Source organism: Schistocerca cancellata, chromosome 1, assembly GCF_023864275.1.
Source record: "Schistocerca cancellata isolate TAMUIC-IGC-003103 chromosome 1, iqSchCanc2.1, whole genome shotgun sequence".
Taxonomy (NCBI): Eukaryota; Metazoa; Arthropoda; class Insecta; order Orthoptera; family Acrididae; genus Schistocerca; species Schistocerca cancellata.
This window is the reverse complement of record NC_064626.1, coordinates 382,417,719-382,442,662: the sequence shown is the minus strand read 5'-3', so window position 1 is coordinate 382,442,662 and position 24,944 is coordinate 382,417,719. Positions and strand designations below refer to the sequence as shown.

The 24,944-nt window shown below is 37.9% G+C and overlaps 1 protein-coding gene across 1 annotated transcript in view; it reads right to left on the bottom strand.

Moving 5' to 3' along the window:
• Positions 1-9,970: 9,970 nt before the first annotated feature.
• The window catches only part of LOC126175212 (3'(2'),5'-bisphosphate nucleotidase 1), a 45,867-nt gene continuing 30,893 nt past the window's right edge, over positions 9,971-24,944 (bottom strand). The window contains exon 5 of the mRNA XM_049921844.1: positions 9,971-10,659. Within this exon, the coding sequence (XP_049777801.1) occupies positions 10,402-10,659 (258 nt within the window). The 3' untranslated portion in view covers positions 9,971-10,401. The remainder of the gene's footprint in view (positions 10,660-24,944) is intronic.

Sequence of the window (24,944 nt, the reverse complement as noted above, 5' to 3'; positions counted from 1 at the left end):
GAGTAAGACAGGGTTGTAGCCTCTCCCCGATGTTATTCAATCTGTATATTGAGCAAGCAGTAAATGAAACAAAAGAAAAATTCGGGGTAGGTATTAAAATCCATGGAGAAGAAATAAAAACTTTGAGGTTCGCCGATGACATTGTAATTCTGTCAGAGACAGCAAAGGACTTGGAAGAGCAGTTGAACGGAATGGATGGTGTCTTGAAGGGAGGATATAAGATGAACATCAACAATAACAAAACGAGAATAATGGAATGTAGTCGAATTAAGTCGGGTGATGTTGAGGGTATTAGATTAGGAAATGAGACACTTAAAGTAGTAAATGAGTTTTGCTATTTGGGGAGCAAAATAAGTGATGATGGTCGAAGTAGAGAGGATATAAAATGTAGACTGGCAATGGCAAGGAAAGTGTTTCTGAAGAAGAGAAATTTGTTAACATCGAGTATAGATTTAAGTGTCAGGAAATCGTTTCTGAAAGTATTTGTATGGAGTGTAGCCATGTATGAAAGTGAAACATGGATGGTAAATAGTTTGGACAAGAAGAGAATAGAAGCTTTCGAAATGTGGTGCTACAGAAGAATGCTGAAGATTAGATGGGTAGATCACATAACTAATGAGGAAGTATTGAATAGAATTGGGGAGAAGAGAAGTTTGTGACACAACTTGACCAGAAGAAGGGATCGGTTGGTAGGACATGTTCTGAGGCATCAAGGGATCACCAATTTAGTATTGGAGGGCAGCATGGAGGGTAAAAATCGTAGGGGGAGACCAAGAGATGAATACACTAAGCAGATTCAGAAGGATGTAGGTTGCAGTAGGTACTGGGAGATGAAGAAGCTTGCACAGGATAGAGTAGCATGGAGAGCTGCATCAAACCGGTCTCAGGACTGAAGACCACAACAACAACAACAACAACAACAACAACACTTAGTGCTTTGAGTTTGAGAATCTACGCAATAACAATACAAACCACTATAAGCTAGATAAGACAGTGTTACAATAAATGCATTTTTAATATTATTTATTTGACTGTTAAATGTGACAAATATAATGTAAAGGAAGGGAGAAAGAGAATAATGTAATCAAACATCTTGTATTTCAGTTGGAGGGGAATTTAAAGTCCAGAGAGAAGAAATAGAAACTGGTATTTGCCAATGAGATTGTGATTCTGTCAGAAACAGCAAATGACTTGAAAGATCAGTTGAACAAAATGGATAGTGCATTGAAAAGATGAATATCAGCGAAAGTAAGACATTAAATTGGGCAATGCTGAAAGAATTAAATTAGAAAATGAAAGACTAAAAATAGTAGATGGGTTTTGATTTGGGCAGCACAATAAGAGATAATGGACAATGTTAGCATCGAATAAAAATTTCAATATCAGAAAGCATTTTCTGAAGGTATCTGTCTGGTGTGTAGCACTGTGTTAAAGTGAGATGGGGGTGATACACAGTTCAGAAGAGAAGGGAATAAGAGTTTATGATATGTGGTGCTACAGAAGAAAGTTCAAAATTAGATAGATGGATCTAATAACAGACACAGGGGTAAAAATTGCAAATGGAGAGCAATGCTCGAATACAGTATGGATGTTTAAATGGATAAAGACTGTAGTAGTTAGGAAGAGATGAAGAGGCTTGCACAGCATATACTAATGTACTACTGTGGAGAGCTGCATCAAACTTTTCTTGAGACAGAAGACCACAACAGCCTAAAAGTAGTCAGCACTGAGAAGGCTGGATTGTAAACAACAATGCTTCATTAGTCACGTTTGTATTGTAGATTGAATGCTCATGCATTTCTTTGACTAGTCGAATGACTTACCCAATCAACTGTATAAGGCACTTGCTCTTCCATGGTAAATTTCAACCAAACTGTAAAATAAATATGGCTTCCACTGGATCTTAATATTTTCTTCAACATCAATTTCTCTCTTATATATGCAGACTCGCTAACACAGACTTAATGCACTGAAGCAGGCTACAGTTACAGCCTGTTTTAATTCAAAATGGCTATTAAACAGTAGAAGATCGACCTTTTGCAGAAAGACGTCATATATCTACACAACAATGTGCGTTTTCTTTACTATGCTTACAGTCAAATCACCGAATGTGGAACATAGGAAACTTGTATGGAATGCAACACTTACATTATTTAATGTATCAAATAAGCCACCACAACTGTAGCTGAAGGGAAAACCACACGGTTGTGATGATAAAATGACAGAATCAATAAAACTGTTTCACAACACAGAAGAAACCAATTCAACAATTGTCCCTGCAGTTCAACTGCAAACCACAAGAATTTTAATCACAGTTGCTTTTGATTTCATTTACAAAAATATTCGTGTATTAGAAAGTGGAATGAAGAGCAAGTGAGCAAATCACTAAACTACGTATAAAATTGCTTTGTGTAAAAGAAAGTGGCAATCTTAATCAGAACAGACAGCAAAAGAAATACAGTACATGCTTGAAATGTGTGTTTATATTCTCTTGCTTTCAGCAGAGTAAGCTGCACTTATACACACATTTGGAAGTATTTCTTTATGAATAAATTATTGCTTACATCACTAAATCAATGAGATTAGGCTGTTTTACACTTATTTTGCAATCATTCATATCTCTTGATAATTTGTTAATGCTTGGAATGAAAAATATATCAACTATTTTTTTAATTAAGTAGAAAAAGTAATTAAAGAAACCAATGTCATTCCAAATGTCAGTTGATAACAATCATTAGACTTTAACTGAACTGTCTAGAAGATTTCCTGGAAATCTGTCGAGGCTATTTGCTCTTTGACATTCGTGTCTATAAAGATAACGCATTTTATTTTACTGTGTCAGTGGGTTTACCTGGAATTATTCTTGAGGAAAAGAACTGCTTGTAATTAGAGGAGAATTAATACAATAAAACTTCATTATGTTGAAAGAAATGGAAATAAAATGAAAAGTTCAATGAGTGCTAAAGTTAAAGAATATAGCTGAACGATATAACCATTTTAAAAACCACTGTAGGCTGTTAGTTTTATGCAAACTGCCTTTATTGCGTCACATATGTATTTCACATTACTGGTCAGTTTCAGCCCTTGGTCATTTTCAAATTATAGTTTTCGTGATGTGTGTGTCATATTTAAAGTCAAAGGCATTTTGTAATTGATATATTTATTTATGTGCCATTAAATGAATTTGCAAGGACCAAGAAGCTAGCTGTTCGTAGTGTCTTTACTTATATGATGTGCTGTACAATGTGGGCTTGGAAGCAGGTTGTGATGTGTGAGACAATATAAGTAAACATTCAACATGTGTGTGAGGGTACAAGTGTCAGTCCACACTTAGCATGAAACAGGTTTCAAATGTCACACACAGAGCACCAATGTTATACATCTGAAAATGACCAATGGCTAAAACTAGCCAACAATGTGAAATATATACAAGGTGCAATAAAGGCACCTAACAAAGTAAATCTGACAGCCTACAGTTGTTTTTAAAATGGTTGCATCATTTAGAAGTTAATTGAGGCTGTGGATCCATACGTGAAGGAATGTAAAGAACATTATTCAAATTCTACAATTCTATAACTTAAACTGCTTTTTAATCTATAGCACTCGTATAATAGATTTTTGAAGTCATGCAGCCTTTAACAAATGCAACATAAGAGAAAAGGTAGCTGTATATTAACAATAGTAACACTTCAGAGATCAAAGTTTATAACTTCCAAAACCTGAAAGAGATATTTACACTATCATGATTTATCCTTATGTTTAAAAAGAGGAGGAAATAAACAAACAGCTCTCATGATGTGTGTCACACCACCAGAGAAACGAGTCTTTGGGTCTTCAGACCACTGTCGGGGAGAAAAACTAACCGATACATATATTAAAATGACTGAGCTTCATTCAAACTGTATAGATCATATATCCAAGATCAAGAGTCAGTAGTTTATTCATTATATACGATAGTGCTTCACCACACTCATCAAAACTTTTATTTGACTAATTAGTTGCAGTGGATTTGAAAGTTCTTGAACAGATGCCCATCTGCCACACTCTTGTTGAACATAGTTTCACCATGTTTTGTAAACAAAGATTCCGACCCGTGAATGGCAATTTTTTACACTTGACGAGCTTATGTTCATGTGGAATGATGAATGTGTCCAGCCACCAGAAAACACACAGATTATGTACACTGATCAGAAGTCACGAAAGATGAAGTGATGAATTAAGTGTAATATAAATCTACATCTACATGATTACTCTGCAATTCACATTTAAGTGCTTGGCAGAGGGTTCATCGAACCACAATCATACTATCTCCCTACCATTCCACTCCCAAACAGCGCACGGGAAAAACTAACACCTAAACCTTTCTGTTCGAGCTCTGATTTCTCTTATTTTATTTTGATGATCATTCCTACCTATGTAGGTTGGGCTCAACAAAATATTTTCGCATTCGGAAGAGAAAGTTGGTGACTGAAATTTCGTAAATAGATCTCGCCGCGACGAAAAACGTCTTTACTTTAATGACTTCCATCCCGACTCGAGTATCATATCTGCCACACTCTCTCCCCTATTACGTGATAATACAAAACAAGCTGCCCTTTTTTGCACCCTTTCGATGTCCTCCATCAATCCCACCTGGTAAGGATCCCACACCTCACAGCAATATTCTAACATAGGACGAACGAGTGTAGTGTAAGCTGTCTCTTTAGTGGACTTGTTGCATCTTCTAAGTGTCCTGCCAATGAAACGCAACCTCTGGCTCACCTTCCCCACAATATTAGCTATGTGGTCTTTCCAACTGAAGTTGTTCATAATTTTTACACCCAGGTACTTAGTTGAATTGACAGCCTTGAAAATTGTACTATTTATCGAGTAATCGAATTCCAACGGATTTCTTTTGGAACTCACCTCACACTTTTCGCTATTTAGCGTCAACTGCTACCTGCCACACCATACAGCAATCTTTTCTAAATCACTTTGCAACTGATACTGATCTTTGGATGACCTTACTAGACGGTAAATTACAGCATCATCTGCGAACAACCTAAGAGAACTGCTCAGATTGTCACCCAGGTCATTTATATAGATCAGAAACAGCAGAGGTCCAAGGAAGCTTCCCTGGTGAACACCTGATATCACTTCAGTTTTACTCGATGATTTGCCGTCTATTACTACGAACTGCGACCTTCCTGACAGGAAATCACGAATCCAGTTGCACAACTGAGACGATACCCCATAGGCCCACAGCTTGATTAGAAGTCACTTGTGAGGAACAGTGTCAAAAGCTTTCCGGAAATCTAGAAATACGGAATCAACTTGAGGTCCCCTGTCCATAGCAGCCATTACTTCGTGCTAATAAAGAGCTAGTTGCGTTGCACAAGAACGATGTTTTCTGAAACCATGCTGATTATGTATCAATAGATCGTTCCCTTCGAGGTGATTCATAATGTTTGAATACAGTATACGCTCCAAAACCCTATTGCAAACCGACGTCAATGAGATAGGTCTGTAGTTTGATGGATTACTCCTACTACTCTTGTTAAACACTGGTGCGACCTGCGATTTTCCAATCTTTTGTTGGTACAGATCTATCGGTGAGCGAGCGGTTGTATATGATTGCTAAGTAGGGAGCTACTGTATCAGCGTAATCTGTAAAGGAACCTAATCGGTATACAATCTGGACCTGAAGACTTGCCCATATCAAGCGATTTGAGTTGCTTCACAACCCCTAAGGTATCTACTTCTAAGAAACTCATTCTAGCAGCTGTTCGTGTTTCAAATTGTGGTATATTCCATTTGTCTTCTCGGGTGAAGGAATTTCGGAAAACTGTGTTCAATAACTCCGCTTTAGCGGCACAGTCATCGGTAACAGTACCATCGGCACTGCGCAGCAAAGTTATTGACTGCGTCTTGGCACTTGTGTACTTCGCATACGACCAGAATTTCTTCGGATTTTCTACCAAATTTCGAGACTGTTTCGTTGTGGAACCTATTAAAGGCATCTCGCATTGAAGTCCATGCCAAATTTTAGCCAATCTTCGGGATTTCGCGTTTTTCTGAACTTCGCATGCTTTTTCTGTTGCCTCTGCAACAGCGTTTGGACCAGTTTTGTGTACCATGGGGGATCAGTTCCATCTCTTACCAATTTATGAGGTATGAATCTCTCATTTGCTGTTGCTACTATATCTTCGAATTTGAGCCACATCTCGTCTACATTTGCATAGTCAGTTCGGAAGGAATGGAGATTGTCTCTTAGGAAGTCTTCTAGTGACACTTTATCCGCTTTTTTAAATAAAATTATTTTGCGTTTGTTTCTGGTGGATTTGGAAGAAATGGTATTGAGCCTAGCTACGACGACCTCATAATCACTAATCCCTATATCAGTCATGATGCTCTCTATTAGCTCTGGATTGTTTGTGGCTAAGCGGTCAAGTGTGTTTTCGCAACCATTTACAATTCACGTGGGTTCGTGGACTAACTGCTCGAAATAATTTTCGGAGAAAGCATTTAGGACCATCTCGGAAGATGTTTTCTGCCTACCACCGGTTTTGAACAAGTATTTTTGCCAACATATTGAGGGAAGGTTTAAGTATGAGTGGGGTATTTATTTGTTACGAGACTCAAATTTTCTCTGAACTGTTCAGCAACTATATCATCGGAGTCTGGGGGTCGGTAGAAGGAGCCAAATATTAACTTAGTTCGGCTGTTAAGTATAACCTCCACCCATACCAATTCGCAATAGTTTGAAAATGCAAAATATGTGGAGTGCTACACAACTTTTCTGTTACTCCTTGCATTTTGAGATTTAATGTCATCCACAGATCTTTGGTTTTCTTTCACATCCCGGTCTTCACCATCAACTATAACGGCATTAAATCTTACCTAAACACAAGTAGAATATTTCCTCTTCAATCACCATACAGTTGTACTTAGTTTAATCAATGCACAAAACTGCAGTACAATTTCTTACTTTGACTCCCAAAGTAGAAATATGATACTAACATCTTGTACGCACACTACGTATTAAACATTATCCCAAGTTCAAAATTGGTTACATACAGTATGTTTCTAAATGAATATCAGGGTTTTAATGCTTTACAATATTTATTACATTAAACTTACAGTTATAAATGATATGTCAAATGAAAGAGCAACGCCAACAGTTGTGTTTGGCACCAGTGCCACCTCACTGGCATAGCGAAGTACGTGATTGGTTGAACTTCACTGTACCCAAGCACTGCATAGGCCGCAAGGAGCCCAAGGACAGGGCTTGCTCTGCATGGCCTCCACATTCACCCAACCTAACGCCATATGATTTTTTTCCTTTGGGGCTTCATCGAGGATCGTGTGTATGTGCCTCCACTACCAGCAGACCTCCCTGTATTGAGAAGCTGTTGCTATAATCACTGAAGACACACTTATCAACGTTTAGGAAGAACTCTGCTCTAGACTTGATGTGTGCCATCAGACAAATGGTGCTCACATTGAACATTTATAAGGTTCTTGGTAAAACTGTTTGAGTTGCTTTTTCATTTGATATATGATTTATAACTGTAAGTTTAATATAATAAATATTATAAAGTGTTAAAACCCCGATATTCATTTATAAACACCCTGTATTACTTGACAGAATTTGGAGTTGTGGCTCATCTGCTCACATTACTTTTAGATATTTATGTCCATTTAAGTTTATTTTTAAGTGAAATTACATTCTTTATTATTCAGCACAAAACTAAATTTCTACCACATTTTATTGTTTATCAAAATTAAGTTTTTGTTACATTTTTAGAGTATAAACATCAAATTGCTTAAAATTATCAATAAATTTTCAGAGTACTATTTTTGCTTTATTTGCTGTATCAGCTCCCCCATGTGATTTTTTTCAGTTTTGGTTCTAATTTTTGAAGTTATGCCTAACATTACCAAAATTCAAGTCTTACTCGCAGTGCCATAGGTTATGTGAGCGGAAGTTACCAAGAACTACTCACGTCAAGCCTGATACAAGAGCGCTGCTCAACTGATATCTTGACATTTTCTTCAAAAAGAATTTGGAAACAACTGAAGAACCACAAACTATGTACAAGAGCAAAATACCTCAATATAGGTAATTTGTTTCATCTAAAAGACAATATGTTAATTATATCAAAACACAGAAAAATCTGATTCCAAATTCGTACTCTGTTAACCAATTGCAGTCATTTGATATACATATCAACCCCATTCTGTTCAGTTTTTATTTTGGCATTTATGTAGTGTTTTGTTCTCCTCCATTGTCTTCTTTCCTTCTAGGTCATGTCAATCCAGTTCAATTGACATATTGTAAACACGACTTGCACGTGAACAGAACCAGCAATCTGTGAGTGCGCTGAATTCTATTTAGATGCATTGAATCTTGATTAAAATTGACCTTCAGTGGAATTTGAAATTGTGTAAAAGATAATTTGATTCAAAAAGCAGTTTGTAATTCTGACACACGACTTGTCTGATGCCATGATAATGATATCACAAGCAACCATTATCAAATAAGACGCCACAGCTGAGGTGGGCAGTTAGTAGAAATGACGAGAGTGACAGGTGGTGGTTGGTTTGGCAGCTACATCTGTGAGTCACTTCAGATGATACTGCATTTTTGTTTCTGAGTAATAGCATTTTGGCAACACTGATGGAAGCCGTATTGGAATGCATCTCAGACTTTTTTATTTGTACTGGGTGCTAATAACAAACAAGCATTATGTAATGTTTTGTTTATTAATTAAGCCTTAATACCACCTCAGACAACATATGCAACTGTGGTCCTACAACCCTGGCTGAAACATTGACCAAGAATTTCCAAAGGGGTTGTGGGTGTGAATATTTACAGATGGGGGCTCAATAATATGCCAGAAAATAAACATAAGCAGCTCTCACATTGCAGATAAGTTAATTAATTTTGATGAAACCTGTCTCTGTATAAGGTCACATCACATTGAAAAGCAGTTCTTCAGAAAATAGTCCCTTTGTAATGTGGACCATCTACTTCCTTTTGTGTTGAGAACTCAAGGGCTGCAAAAATGATACCAATCTGATTTCAAAACTTTTTTGTCTGAAATATATTACACTCTGGCATGAGTTAGCATTGAAAATAATAATGAAAATATACAGTAAATAAACTTTTTAATGAAATGAACATTTTACACTACCTGCCTGGATGGAGATGTGTGCTGAAGTGTCCCTTCCGGGGACAGGGATGTGCGCCAGACCAGAACTGAATCTGCCCAGAATTTAATGACGAGAGTCAGTGTGCTGGCCAGCCTGGATCTGGTTTTTAGGTGGTAGCCAAGACCCACCTCAGTTACACAATTTGCAAACATTTAGAACACTTTCATTTACTTTAAAGTGAATAACACTACATGCTGACAGTTGGGGGTACATATTTTTTCATCCTGTGTGGGAGTGGGGGGGGGGGGGGGAGACTGTGGTGACAATGGGAAGAGCCTTTGGTCCCTCCTTAAATTAAACATGCCGAATCCATTAATAACCATGCCAACCCTGCGTCAATGCGGGACAAAGGCACAAGGAAAAGAAGAATGAACTTTTTACTCTGCTGGAACGTGTATATTTTAATGAAACTTCATAAAACATTAAAATTATGTATCATATAAGTATTCAAAATTGGATATTTTCCTTTTAAAATCAATACTCAATTGGAGAAGTGTTACCACACTTGAATTTGGAAGTTCCTGTTTGAGGCTGGTCTACAACACAATATTAACACACGATGTTTTGATATCTGGTGATAGTTCCATTCACGTTATATTTTGTTCTCTGGATAAATCAATTCCGCAGGAGATTCCGAGTCTGAGGCTTAAAAAATATATAAGTCATACATTTTGTTATCAAGGATTTCAAATATGTACTTCAAAACATACTTTACTGTGGGGGAGAAGGCTTTACTCCAAACAGTCATATGTGCCAAGGAATTAAACAAATAATGTCCATTACTGAATGTGAATATAATCTGATAACACAACAGTTAGAAGGGTAAACATTACATAATTTCATAGTTATGGGCGAAACAGTAGAGACAGTGATCTCATTAAGACAAATCTGTGGAAATTTCACATACAGAAGACAACAGCTTTCATTTATTGAACTTCAGTGGGTAATAAAACACACACTATTCCTTTTCCAGAGTTGATGATGATGATGATTATGATGATACAGACAATAATATATAATACTTAATAACAACAATAAAATATAGTTCAAAATGTTATTAAAAAGATAAAAATTGATAAGATATATTAATATAAATCAATTCACTGAAGATACATAGTGATCTGTTCTCATCTTTTGCACCTGAAGATGTACCATTACACCAAACTAAATACAAGGAAATAGCACTTCAGTTTTAACACAGAAATTCTATGTGAGCATAGCACGTATTGCATCTGGCAAGCGACGAAGATACCAGCTGTGATCCTGACCGGGGGCTGTCGCGAGAACACCGGCAGTGTTTTGATGAGGAGTGCTGGAATTGTATGGGTAAGAATGCCCATGTACATCTGTCAACTGTCCGCCTGCAGCAACCAACACTGCTTCAGGAGCACAAGTGTCCCAACGTTTGCAGCCTGCACTTGCAAACACATATGCGTGTGCCTTACCTTCCAATAACAACAAAACCTGGAAGTCAAAGAAACATACATTAGCAATTAATATAAATCTCACTAATAAGCATCAACATTATAACACTTAAGCAAATATTAAGTACTCTAATTTTATCAAATTTTCTCCTACTTTTGTATTTCATATATAACAAAGTTATCCTTAAAAAAGTAAAACTGAATACTAAAACCAATTTCACTGATATTTCCACATTGTGGTAACAGAAATTGCATCTACCAGTAAACAACCAAAAACCAATGCATAAATTCACTTCAGCAAACACCATTATCACTCACAGGCATTAGTCTCAAATACAAAATTCCACTGGAGATTACAAAACTCAACATCTCCTCCAAAAGTGGTAATTCTTTGGTGACAATATATAGTTAGACAGGAAATTACAAAAATCAGTATCTCCTTAAGAAGTAATTTTATGGACCATGATGGTGCTTCTCATACAGTATTAAAATCATGTGCTGATTTGCCAGAACTATCCTTCAGCAATCTCTGTCATCAGGTGCATATAGAACACCAGTGTGACTCATTCTTTAGTACTTCTTGAGTGTTTGGGATCCCTGTCAGGTCAGATTAAAGGAAAACACTGAAGCAATTCACAGGCAACAAATTAGATTCGTTACCAATAAGTCTGATCAACATGTGAGGAATACGGACATGCTTTGTATACTCAAATGGGAATCCCTGGAAATAAGCCGACAATGTTTTCATGAAACACTGTTCAATAAATTTAGAGAACTGACCCTTGAAGCTGACTGCAGAATGATTTTCCTGCCATCAACATACTTTTCACATAATGACTACGAAGATAAGAGAATATAGGCAAAACAGACCATTGTTTTTCCCTCATTCTATTTTCAAGCCGAACAGGAAAAGAAACACTTGTTATGGTACAAGGTACCCTGTGCCATGCGCCATATGGTGGCTTGTGGAGTATGTATATAGACGAATATGTAGGTTAAGTAAGCTTACTCACCCTTCATCATCCTGACACCCCTTAAACCAGAATTTTCCAACAACTGCCTTATGCTATACATATACAAATGACATCCATATTAATCTAATAAAATTCCGCAAATTATTAGTTTTTCTCAGTGTTACAAAAGAAAAATGAATTTTTTTACAGTTATAAGGTTCTTACAACAGGACAGGGGCAAGTGGGCATACCAGGATCCGCTCAGTATCTAAATGAACCCCATCTTTCCTAAGTCCTTGACACTAAATTAACCACTCACTACAAAATATGCAACTAAAAGGAATGAAAAAGGAGGTGGAAGGTGTGGGTGTTGAGAGAATATGTAGCAAGATATTTTTGATTTGAGATTTCACTTATGAAGCAAAATGATTCCCATTCAGTAAGAAATCTCTTAAAAATGTGAAATCATAGTGAGGGAGAAATTATTGAAAGGAAGACATCAGCTACGAAAATGTTATCAAGCAGGAACCAAATTACTTCTCACAGTAACTAAGGGCTTTAAAAAATAATGGGCCAGAAGGATGCGAATGAGAAACACTCTATGTAATGATATGTTGCTGAACTATTCTACAGCACAGTATAATGAATGCCCTGCTGTTGATGTTATAACTGATTGAGCTTGATCTCCACATCTCTCTTCATGGTTGGCATAGAATGCTAATGCATTGACATTAATGACTATAGCAGTTATAAATATCAGTTTCGGAATCTGCTAAAATGCTTCCTATTCGATAATTTTGACATTAGACTTAGTGGTAACAAATGGGTATGTTTTAGTCATCATCATCATCTTGGACAGTTTCCAGCCTCTGGCTGGGTCTGTTTCAAACATAAGCCTCTCCATCGTCTTCTGTCTTGCCACCATCTCTCCATCTTCAACTTGGTCCAGTCTTCTCCTTTCTTCCTCCACTCCTTTCAGCCACTTATCTCTCAGTCTTCCTCTTGGTCTCTTTCCTTCCAATTTCATTTCGTGTATCCTCCTGGGTATCCTGTTCTCCTCCATTCACTTAACATGGTCATACCATCTCACCCTTGGTTTCTCTTCCATTCGCTTAACATGGTCATACCATCTCAGCCTTGGTTTCTCTATCTCCTCCTGTAATGGTTCCACCTTCATTAACCCTCTGATCCTCTCATTTCTTAACCTGTCTATCTTTGTCACTCCAATACTGTTCCTCAAGAATTTCATCTCACTAGCGTGTACTTTGCTTTTCTCTCTTCCTTTCATAACACTGGTTTCGGATGCATATGTCAGGATTGGGACATAGTATGACCGGTATATAAGCTTTTTACTGATTTGGGGTACATGCTTGATCCATATCAGGCTTCTGACACTCTTCCAAAATGCTTCTGCTTTTCTCCCCCATTCGTTTATTTCTCTGTCTCCCCCCCCCCCCCCCCCCCCCGCCCCCCATCTTCCTGTATCTGGCTTCCTAGGTACTTGAAAATCTCCATTCTCCTCAATTGTTCCCCACCAACTGTTATTCCAGTTGTTCCTCTCTGCTTCATTCTTGTAGTGATAATTATCTCACTCTTACTTATACTAAATTTCATCCCATATTCTTGTACTGTTCATTCCCATATGTCCAATTGCTCTTGTATTTCCTCCTCCTTATTCCTCCAAATCATCAGATCACCTGCAAACATTATAGCTTTCATCTTTCCTTCACCAATTACTTGTGCTATTGTACTCATTATATTATCCATCACTACAATGAAGGGTAATGGTGAAAGTGCACTTCTGTGCCTCAAACCATTCTTCTGTTCAATCCAAGCTGATCTCTCTCTCCTCCCACTTTCACACAGCTTACACTTCCATGGTACATTTCCCTTATCCTCCAAATAATCTGTTTTGCTACTCCTCTGTTCTCCAAGGCTTTCGACACTTTGCTTCTATGTACACTATCATATGGTTTTTCAATGTCCAGGAAGATAATTAGTAGATCTATTCCATATTCATAATGCTGTTCCTGCAGTTGTCTTACAGCAAAAATTAGACCCACCATGGACCTCACTGTTCTGAAGGCATGTTGCTCTTCTCTCATCCCTCCTTCTAATTTTACCTGAATTCGGGCTTCCAAAATTTTCTCAAAAATATTTGCACAATGAGTCATCAGTGTTGCCCCCCTATAGTTCTTGCACTCTTTTCAATTTCCCTACTTTACGATCGGGACAATTATTTCCTTCTTCCAGTCTTCTGGGATCATCTTCTGTCTCCACACAATTTTCATTACTTGATATAGGCGTTGTATCCCCACCTTGCCTGCTGCTCTCACTGTCTCTACACTTAGCTCATCCAGACCTGGTGACTTCCCTCCCTTCATCTTGCCCAATGTCTCTTCCACTTCTCCCCATGTAAGGTCTTTTTCTATTTGCTGTTCCTCCTCTTTTTCTCCTCGGCTTGTTCCTCATCATCCAGGTCTCCATTCAGGTTCAGGAGTTCTTCAAAATACTCCTTCCACATATTCTTGAGTTCCTCCTTATTCTCTACATTTTGGCCACTTTTGTTCACCATTCAGGCATAATCTGCTGTACCATTCTTCTTCTTACTTGTAATCATCTCATATAACACCTTTTTTTTTTTTAACCTTCACTATTCTCCTCCATCATTCTGGTCCACTGTTCCATCCACTTTCTTCTCTCCCCTGCCACTACTCTTTTTGCTTCTTTCTTTCTTGCTTGATACTCTTCTCTTGTCTCTACTTAGTATGTTTTAATAAGTTAGTGTATATTCATGTATTATAGGAAAATCTATTGAAGATGCTACAAGTAGCTAAAGCAGCTAGGAGCATAACTGCCAATTACAGCTATGTGACGAATAAGGGAAAGAACCAGGATAGATCCTGAGACTCAGTACAAATTTTCAAGCTATATTGATATTAGACCTTAAGGCAACAATCTTGGATGTATTGCATTACAGGGAACAAATGTGAATGGGTTGCTCACCAGCCTATCCTGTCTGCTTTTCTCCAGGAAAAATATTTTACAGGTAATGTGAAGACTGACCCATAGCTAAATGACAACATTTTCTGGAGAATTGAGGCCCTGTTGATACACAATCAGCACACGAGGTGGTTGTGTTGAGCCCAAGTTGTAAGATTTAGAAAAACTCAGTGAGGTTGAGACTACACTTAGCATAGCTCTGTCAAAGTCTTTAGCAGTGTCCATATGGCTCTTCGAACTTGTGATGATTTGCTAGAGTGCCTTGGGTAGGATTATGACTACTATATTTCAATTTCTGGAACATCAGTATTACAGCACCACTGGAAGAGTATTGGGAGTTGTAGACAGTGAACTCTAGCAATAGCTCCAAACCATGGGATACACAATTAACTGGTAACAAGTCTACCAGAAACCAAATTGACTGTATACGCTTTTATTTGGGGAAAATAAACCACAAAACTTGTAGTTCAAAGGATAGATTAGTTGAGCTTCAGAAGGAGTAAAAGAAGAGCAAATGGGATATGCTATGCTATCAGAATTGAAACAATCAAGTGAGGTCAAAACAGATTTAAAATCAGGACATACATTTTACTGCAAATGAAAATAGCAGGGGAAGGGGAAATTCAGATGTAGACTTTATTGTAAATGAGAAAATTAAAAACACTATTTCAAATATTAAAAAAATCTCAGAAAGAATACTGAGACCTATTTGAAAAATGAACAACAGATACGGCATTGAAATTATTCAAGTATATGCACCAACATAGGTGTTCTGAAGAGGAGTTACAGGAACTGATAACTGACAGTAAATCCCACTACAAGTTTGTAATGGGAGGTGACGCAGTAGAAGAAAAAATACGATTCCTCAGTGAGGATACTATGGGCATGATACAAGAAGTGACAGAGATCATCCACTCATTGCATTTGCCAAGAACATGTTAGTTTTCAACTAAATGTTTCAGAAGAAAACAAACAGAATATGGGCTCGGCAGGGACCAATGGGACATAAAAAATAAAGAAAATTAGATTGGATCCGATAGAATTTCAAATGATCACAGCTAGGAAGACCTAAGAGAAGAAAGCAGAAACATAAATTATGAGAATTTATTTAAGAATAGGGAGGTATACCACATCACATTAAGCAACAAGATCAGCATCTTATAAAAATCAAAATTAAGCACCAAAAACTGAAATCAAGATGGAAAAATACTTTCCACTCTACCCAGAATCATTATTCACAACTATTTATCCACTGCAAAATATAACGACAGGTGAAAATGCACAATGTGCGAGTACATACGCATGACATGGCAATGTTAACATTCCAGATCAGGTTCACGCAGTCTGAATGCATACTTCAACAGTATCATGTGTCCAATAACACTGATAGATTTAATATTGCGAGTTCACATCTGTATTTAGTTACACTGTGCTAAAGGAAGCTCTCATGCAGCATCGCATACTGTCACCAGAGATGCGGCTGCAAAAAAAAATTCGCAGATGTAAATATGGGTGACAAGACTCCGTCACAAATACTCAAAGCTCTACATACATGAGCAGGCCTGGAACCTTACGTGTATTGTAGCTTTGTAAACTTCCAGTCAATATCCATGCTGTCATTGCAGCTCAGACTTGCCATTGGAAGTCTCAGCAAAGAAAGCAAAAACCATTGCAAACAGCTTAAGTCATGTTTCTTTGTGTACAATAATTAACAATGGTTATGACAGAGACTCTAATGCTTTCATAGTGGAAGCTGACATCACTGATACTGCAACACACATGAATACTTTAGATCGGCATAACGCATCGACCAAACCCAACAAGGACCAGCTAGCAGCACAAGAGGCAAAACTCAACACATAAGTAGATACACATCAACAGCAGTTACGGAGTCGTAGTTGGATAAAACAGAAAAATTTCATACCACACGGTACCACTTTATCTGCAGTCAACTGATCATACTGATTGTTTAAGCAGGACCAGTCATCAACTGAAAAGTTTCTTAGTGACACGAGTTCAGAAATCAGTGTCCCCAAGAATGACTGGTGACATGCTGACAGCAACCACACAGAATGTGAGAATCACTATCTATGACAAAGAACTGTTAGTGTTACACCTGGAATCAAACTTCCACCCGACTAGGACTTTTGTGATTGCAGACATGCCTGGTCCTATAATTGAAGCAGACTTTTTACGCAACTGTTGACATATGCCTGACATGATCAACCAGTACCCACAGGAAGGTTACTGTCTACCATGGCAGGTTAAGTGCAGTGCAATTTGCCCATGGATTTCTGCACCAAGATGTCTGGCACCTCTACTGTGATATCCATGCCGGAGTAATTGAAGCAATTCTATACCCACAACATGTGTGTCGCGCAAGAAGAAACCCTTGACTTTTGATGATATGTGTACTGTCAGCGATATCATAGCATTATCTGAGGAGCAACTTTTTTATAATCTGTCTGAAGACTCTCCAGCACTCACCAAACATGCCTGTGCTACCACGAAATCCTCATGCAATACTCTACACCATATCTCCATGACAAAAGGTCAACCCATCATTTTCTGCCCATTGTGTCTGCCTCCAGAGAAGCTGCTTGTGGTGCAAACAGAGTGTGATCAACTTCTGAAAGTAGGTATTGTATTTTTTATTTATTTATTTATACGTCAAGTTCTGTAGGACAAAACTGAGGAGCAAATCTCCAAGGTCATGGAACGAGTCAGTACATGAAATTACAACATAAAAGTAATAACAGATAAAAATAAAATGTTAATGATCCCATGAAAAGTCAAGTCATAAGTTTAAGTAAACACAATCAACAATATAACATAACAATCAGCTTAAGTTTTAAGGAACTCCTCAACAGAATAGGAGTGACCCATGAAACTCTTCAGTTTTGATCTGAAAGTGCATGGACTACTGCTAAAATTTTTGAATTCTTGCATTAGTTTATTTTAAAAATGGATGCAGTAGTATACTGCACACCTTTCTGCACAAGAGTTAAAGAAGTCCGACCCAAATGCAGGTTGGATTTCTGCCGAGTATTAACTGAGTGAAAGTTGCTTATTCAACGGAATAAGCTGATACTGTTAACAAGGAAGGACAGTAAAGAATATATATAAATTAAGAGGCCAATGTCAAAATACCCAGACTAGTGAACAGGGGTCGACAAGAGGTTCGTGAACTTACACCACTTATTACCCGAACTGCCCATTTCTGAGCCAAAAATATCCTTTTAGAATGGAAAGAGTTATCCCAAAATATAATACTCATACCATATGACATAAGTGAGTGAAAATAAGCAAAGTAGAGTAATTTTTGTGTCGAACAATCACTTCAGATAACAATTCAAATAGTAAAAATGGCAGTATTAAGTCTCAGAACAAGATCCTGAAAGTGAGCTTTCCATAACAGTTTACTATGTATCAGAACACCTAGAAATATGAACTGTTCAGTTTCACTAATCATATGCCCATTCTGTGAAATTAAAACGTCAGGTTTTATTGAATTGTGCGTTAGAAACAGTAAGAATGAGTCTTATTGTGATTCAGCATTAGTTTATTTTCTGCAAGCCATGAACTTATAGCATGAACTGCACTATTTGTTGTGTGCAATGTTGCACACAACATCCTTTACTACCAAGCTAGTGTCATCAGCAAACAGAAATATTTTAGAGTTACCCATAATACTAGAGGGCACATCATTTATATAAATAAGGAACATGAGTGGCCCCAACACTGATCCCTGGGGCAACCCCCGATTGACCGTACCTCATTCAGACCCCACATCACAGCCGTTCTCAGTAACGACCGTTTGCTGTCTGTTATTAAAGTAAGAGGTGAACCAATTGTGAGCTACTCCCTGTATTCTGTAATGGTCCAATTTCTGGAGTAATGTTTTGTGATAAACACAATCAAATACCTTAGTAAATTAAAAAATACGCCTAGCATTCAAAATCTTTTGTTTAACCCATCCAGTACCCCACAGAGAAAAGAGAATATGGCATTTTCAGTTGTTAAACGACTTCTGAAGCCGAACTGTAAATTTAATAACAAATTATGTAATATAAAATTATCTATTATCCTTACATACACAGCCTTTCAATAACTTTAGCAAACACTGATGGCATAGAAATAGGTTTAAAATTGTCTACATTATCCCTTTCTCCATTTTCATAAAGCGGCTTTACTACTGAGTACTTTAATCATTCAGGATATGACAATTCCTAAAGGAAAAATTACAAATATGGCTATGTACAGGGCTAACATGTGCAGCGCAGTACTTTAATATTCTGCTAGGCACTCCATCATATCCATGACAGCCCTTAGTCTTCAGTGATTTAATTATTGACTCAATCTCCCCCTTGCCTGTATCACAGAGGAGTATTTCAGACATCAGTCTTGGAAAGGTATTTGCCAAGACAGTTATACGATTCCCTGCAGAAACTAAATTTTTATTTAATTCACCAGCAATACTCAGAAAATGATTGTCAAGTACTGTACATATATCTGATTTATCAGTAACAGAAATATTTTTTCTATGAACCAACTTTACAACACTGACCTTGTGCTGCTGACTAGATACTTCATTCACAACTGACCATGTGGTTTAATTTTATCCTGTGAACTAGCTATTCTATTTGCATAACATATACTCTTTGCCTTCCGAATAACATTTTTAAGCACCTTACAATACTGTTTGTAATGGGCTACTGAAGCTTGATTGTGACTATTTCTAACATTTTGATATAATTCCTGCTTTATTCTACATGATATCCTTATCCCACTACTCACGTCACCCAGGCTGCCTTTTACTGCTAGTACCCCATTTAGAACATTCCAATGGAAAGCAACTCTCATAGAGCATGAGAAATGTGTTAAGGAAAGCATAATATTTGTCATCTATGTTATCGGCACTATAAACATCTTGCCACTCTTGTTCTTTGATGAGGTTTGAAAAACTCTCCATTGGCGTTGGATTAGCTTTCCTACATAGTTTGTAATTATACGTGACATTTGTTTGAGTACAAAAGCCTTTTAGTGTTAAAATTTGTGCATCATGGTCTGAAAAGCCATTATCCTTTTTACTAACAGAATGCCCATCTCGAAATGAAGAATGAATAAAAATATTGTCTACAGCTGTGCTACTGTTCCCCTTCACCATAGTTGGAAAAAAAAAAAAAACGTCTGCATCAGATCACATTAATTTACGAGATCCACCAACATCCTTTTCCTTGCACAATCATATACAAAATTAATATTGGAGTCACCACATATAACTAATTTCTGGTAGTTCCTATAAAGTGAAACAAGAACCCTCTCTAGCTTCAGCAGAAATGCTGTGAAGTCAGAGTTAGGAGACCTATGAACAACAACAATTGGAAGTTTAGTTTCACTAAATTCAACTGCCCCTGCACAACATTCAAATATCTGTTCAGTGCAGTGCTGTGATACATCTATGGACTCAAACGGAATACTATTTTTTACATACGTGGCCACTCCCACTGCGCAAGGAACTCTTTGAAAAACAGCCAGCTAATCTGTATCCTGTTAAAGAAAGCCTCTGAATTGTCAAATTATTTAAATGGTGCTCTGATATACCAATAATTTCACAGCATCATCTATAAGCAGTTTACTAATTTTAATACATCTTATGTTTGATGAAATATCCTAACTCCTTTTCTACTTGGAAACACGATGCCCTTTGAAAGTGATTCTTTAGTTAGAGGGACTTCCTTTAAGCAGGTATACCTATCAGCTGACTTCAACTTAAAAAAAGTACAGCTGTAACACCAACTACTACAGGAATTTTTCTATGAATGATCACACCACCACCACTCACTACACTGTCACATATACGATTTGCCAGCCTCCCCTTTCCATGCCTATTGAGGTGCAGCCCATGCCTATCTACTGATAGAATCAACTGGCACCAATGCAATGTGACCCATGCCTTCTGCCATCAGTGCCTTTTGCAGACCCATGTTAACTAGCCTAACAGCCGCATTAACATAAGACCGATCATAATGCTGAAACAGTTGCGTGAAATGCACATTAGTGCTGCCAGTTTGAGTAAACTATCTTTACCAGTTCACCATCTAGATCATATTCCCCACCCCTATGAACACTATTCCCTGTTCCACCCACTATCAATACTTGATCCTCCTTCGTAAAATTCCTACATAATGCCTTAAGCTGTCAGTCACTTAAGCCAACCCTGCACTAGGCTTCAAAATGCTGGTGACCTGGTACTTGCTCCCAACACTTCCTGCATCTGCTGGCCCACATCTCTACCATGTGAACTACCTAGCAGCAGAACCTCCTTCTTTCTGTTAGACTTTGTAACTGACTTAGGCTTCCTAACTGCTGAGGGCTGCTGCATGTTTCCAACACCTGCAGCTACAAGAAGCTCCTCTCATGCCGCCTCCTCCTAGCTGCCTTCTTGCCAACTGCCAGTTCCCATTCCCCAGCACCCTTCACCCTCCACGACCTATTAAGTTCCTCCTTTGCATATTGTAACTGCACCTGAACGGCACTGATCTTACGCTCCTGCTCCTCTATCAACTTATTTCTGCTACAGAGCCTGTATTTCCAGGGAGGATCTTGCTACAATGCCCACTGGCTTCCCCACTGCATTCCCCCCCCCCCCTCCCCCCCCCCCCCCCGATGAAAATACTTTGAACAAATCCCGCACTGTAACCCACTACTCACAAACCTATGACAGAGCCCACACTTCTCACTCATGGCAAAATTTTACAGTTACTGAAAAAAACTAAACGTCTACATTACCTAAGTTCAGTTACACCAGTAGAACTATTTATAGAACTAACAGTAGCGGTCTCAAAATTCTCTTGCCACTAAGAAAGCAACAACTTTTATTAATACTACTAAACTACTACTAATACCAATACCAACAAAACTTCAGAAAATCTATTAGTAAAAACCAAACATTCAAGCAGCGACTGGAACACTCAACAAAGTTAAAACAGTGAATGATAATTTTACTGAAATATTTCACTAGAAACAATAAGAAACATCAGCTGAAAACTACCGCACACAATTTACTGACTGACTTAAACACACAGAAAACTGTAAAAAACACAGCGAGGGAATGTTTCCAAAAGTTTATTAAATGGTTATTTCACCACAAACAGCACAAAACACCGTGGAAATCTATTAAATTTAATAACTGTATAACAGTGAACAAACAACTTTGTCAGTATTTAGCTTTATAACCACTACAGGTGCAACCGCATGCCACGAAATGTAAACACACTACTGAGGCATGAGACTTGGATGATAAGCAGGTCTGATAGTCTGTGGGCCTCCGTGATCCACATGGTTCGTAAGGAAGGCAATCTATGGAGAGTACATGGAGACTGCAGAGCACTTAATACCCACACAATTCCAGACCACTATACTGTTCCCAATGTGTAACTGATTTAAAAGAGTGCCACTATCAAATGACAAATGTGACAAACTGCACCAAGGCATTTCCCCCAATTCCCATGGTACAATCTGATATAAAAAAATGGCAGTGACCACACCATCTGGTTTGTTCAAGTGCCATTTTATGCCATTTGGTCACAGAAATGCTGCCCAACCTTGGTAATGGGTCATGCACAACGGGCTTGAAGAATTATCGTTCATATTTTGCAATATGGACAACATTCTAGTATTCTCTACTTCAGTGGCAGCTTTTTTTTTGTCACGTCTAAGAGGATGGCATAATTATTAATGAAAGAAAGTGTGCACTAGGAAAACGTGAAGTTAAACTGCTGGGATACTTGGTCTCCGTGGCAGGCCAGTCAACACTGCTCACGCAGGTCAAAGCAATACAACAGATGCCCCCTCCCACAACTTACAAGGGGTTATGCAGATCATTAGGCATGTTGAACTATTACAATGTCACTTGCTTATACTAGCAACCATACAAGAGCCACTCACAGTGTTACTTTCTGGCAGAAATATTACAAGAAATCACAAAACCCTGTGGACTGCAAATGCCAAAGCAGTTTTCCATGACCTAAAGAAACATCTATCAAAGGCAACACTGCTTGAACACCCGAAATTGAGCATACCATTGGTGCTTGTGGTAGATCCAAGCCAGACAGCAGTGCAAGCACCTCTGCAACCAGAAGTTAATGGCAAATAGCAGCTGCTCACTTTTTCCTCCAAGAAACTGATTCAACAGCAGCAAAACTGGAGTGCTATTGACCACAAATTACTTGCTATTTATTTAGGTATTTTTACAGACAACAAGCCTCCAGTAGCTACTTTTAACCAAAACACAGACCTCAAATCACCACGCAGGTGCAGGACTGACGTGTGTATATAGCAGGAAAAAACAACATGGCCGCAGACTGCCTAACTCGAATTGTGCTAATTTAAACTCCACTGATTCGGCAGATTTTGTATCAAAGCAACAAGATTATCCTCTCTTGCACTGTCTTATACAGGAGCAGTGAATAGCATTGCAGCTCCGATGTGTATCAACCCTGAATGTGCTGGATGGAATTTGATGTGACATAGCAAGGGCAGGAGCAACCCTACATACCAGAGCAGTGTTGATATGAGGTTTTCAATGCACTACATCACCTAGCATACCCACAAATCCAAGTCACAGCCAAATTAGTCTCCTCCACAGTTGTGTGGCCTGTAGTACAAAAAGAGTGTCACCCATGGGCAAATTCATGCCTGACTTGCCAGCATAATAAGATTAGCATGCTGTCTTCACACATACTGTTCACTTCACAATGGCTTCAGCAAGGTTTTTGCACATACATGTGGACATTGTAGGGTAGCTACCGGATTCTGCAGGACAACATTATTTGCACACGAGCATATGTATTTTTCAGCTGATACAGACATTACTTGCCAGCAAAAAATTATAGTGTACAAATGTTTGTTTCAAATACAACTTGAAATGCGATATCTTCATGCAGTAATCACTCCTGGGTATGTGATGATGGATAAATTCCAAAACACATCGTATGAGGAATAAAGTCATTCCTCGCCTGATGACTTTTACCACTGTGACCCAATCAGACTGAATGAAGAACTACTGATTATTATTAGAATAATGGTCGCCTCTCTCCTCCATGACTTTATGTCACATTTACGCATGGTGAACATTAATAAACTGACAAACTGCAGGGATATAAAGATGTGTCCAGAAATGCATTGTTGCCACAGTAGATGGTGCTGACAACTGACTTCCTCTGACCACGTGGCAGCTGAATCTCAACATAAAACAATGTAACATATTCTACATCTACAAATACATTCCACAAGCCACTGTGCAGTGCATGACAGAGGGTCAATCATACCAATATGATAAATTCTTAGCTCATTCTCACAATACTAAGTGAGATATATGAAGATGACAACATAACTGTTGCAGTTTCTTTCTCAAATACCAACTCTCTAAATTTATCCAACATGGTTTTGCAAAAACTGCACGTTTCTTCCCTTGATTCCCGTTTAAGTTCTCTGAGCATTTCTGGTACACTATAGTACTAGCTATAGGAACCTGTTATGATCCTAGCAGTATATGTCTGAATTCATTCAATGTTTATTGTCATTCCTGACTGAGAAGAACTTCACACACTGGAACAATATTACAGAACTGATCATACTAGTGTCTTGTAAGCTATTTCCTTGACATATGTGTTGTCCTTCCACAGAATCATTGCAATAAATCTGAGTCATCCATTTGTGTTCCAACAAATTGATGTTATATGGCTGCCTCATTTCATTTGACATCTAGGTATTACACCTAAATATGTATACAATTTGACATGCTCAAGATGTTCACTACTAATCTTATAATCAAATTGTGTTGGTTCCGTCTCTTCCTTTGTTATAGATTTATCTACATTTAAAGAGAGCTACCATTTATTATGACAAGTGGAATTTTTGTCCAAGTATTTTTGCAGTTCCTCACAATTGTCAAATGACAATAGTTTCCTGTACACAACAACAATATCGACAAACAATGTTACAATACTGCTGATCCTATCTGATATCTCATTTGTGTATATTGAGAACATTACAGAGACACTTTATGAAAGATTCATAACCCAGTACAATTTAATTTCACATAACCCAGTTATAACAGTGATATCCATAAAAATCCAAGGTGACTGAGGTCTATGGGTGCTTGTGATTTTGCAATATCTAGGGTGAAGTTGCAGCTTTTGAAATGCTGTTGATGCAGTCATGTATGCCATTCAAAAAAGGGATAGAACTCAAATATTGAATTACAAACCACAAGAAGTTCAGCAAATATTATATATCTGAAATGAAATTTTTAGAGTCTAAAGGTTGTCATTCAAGTGAACAGGTTCAGGATCTGGAACTGCCA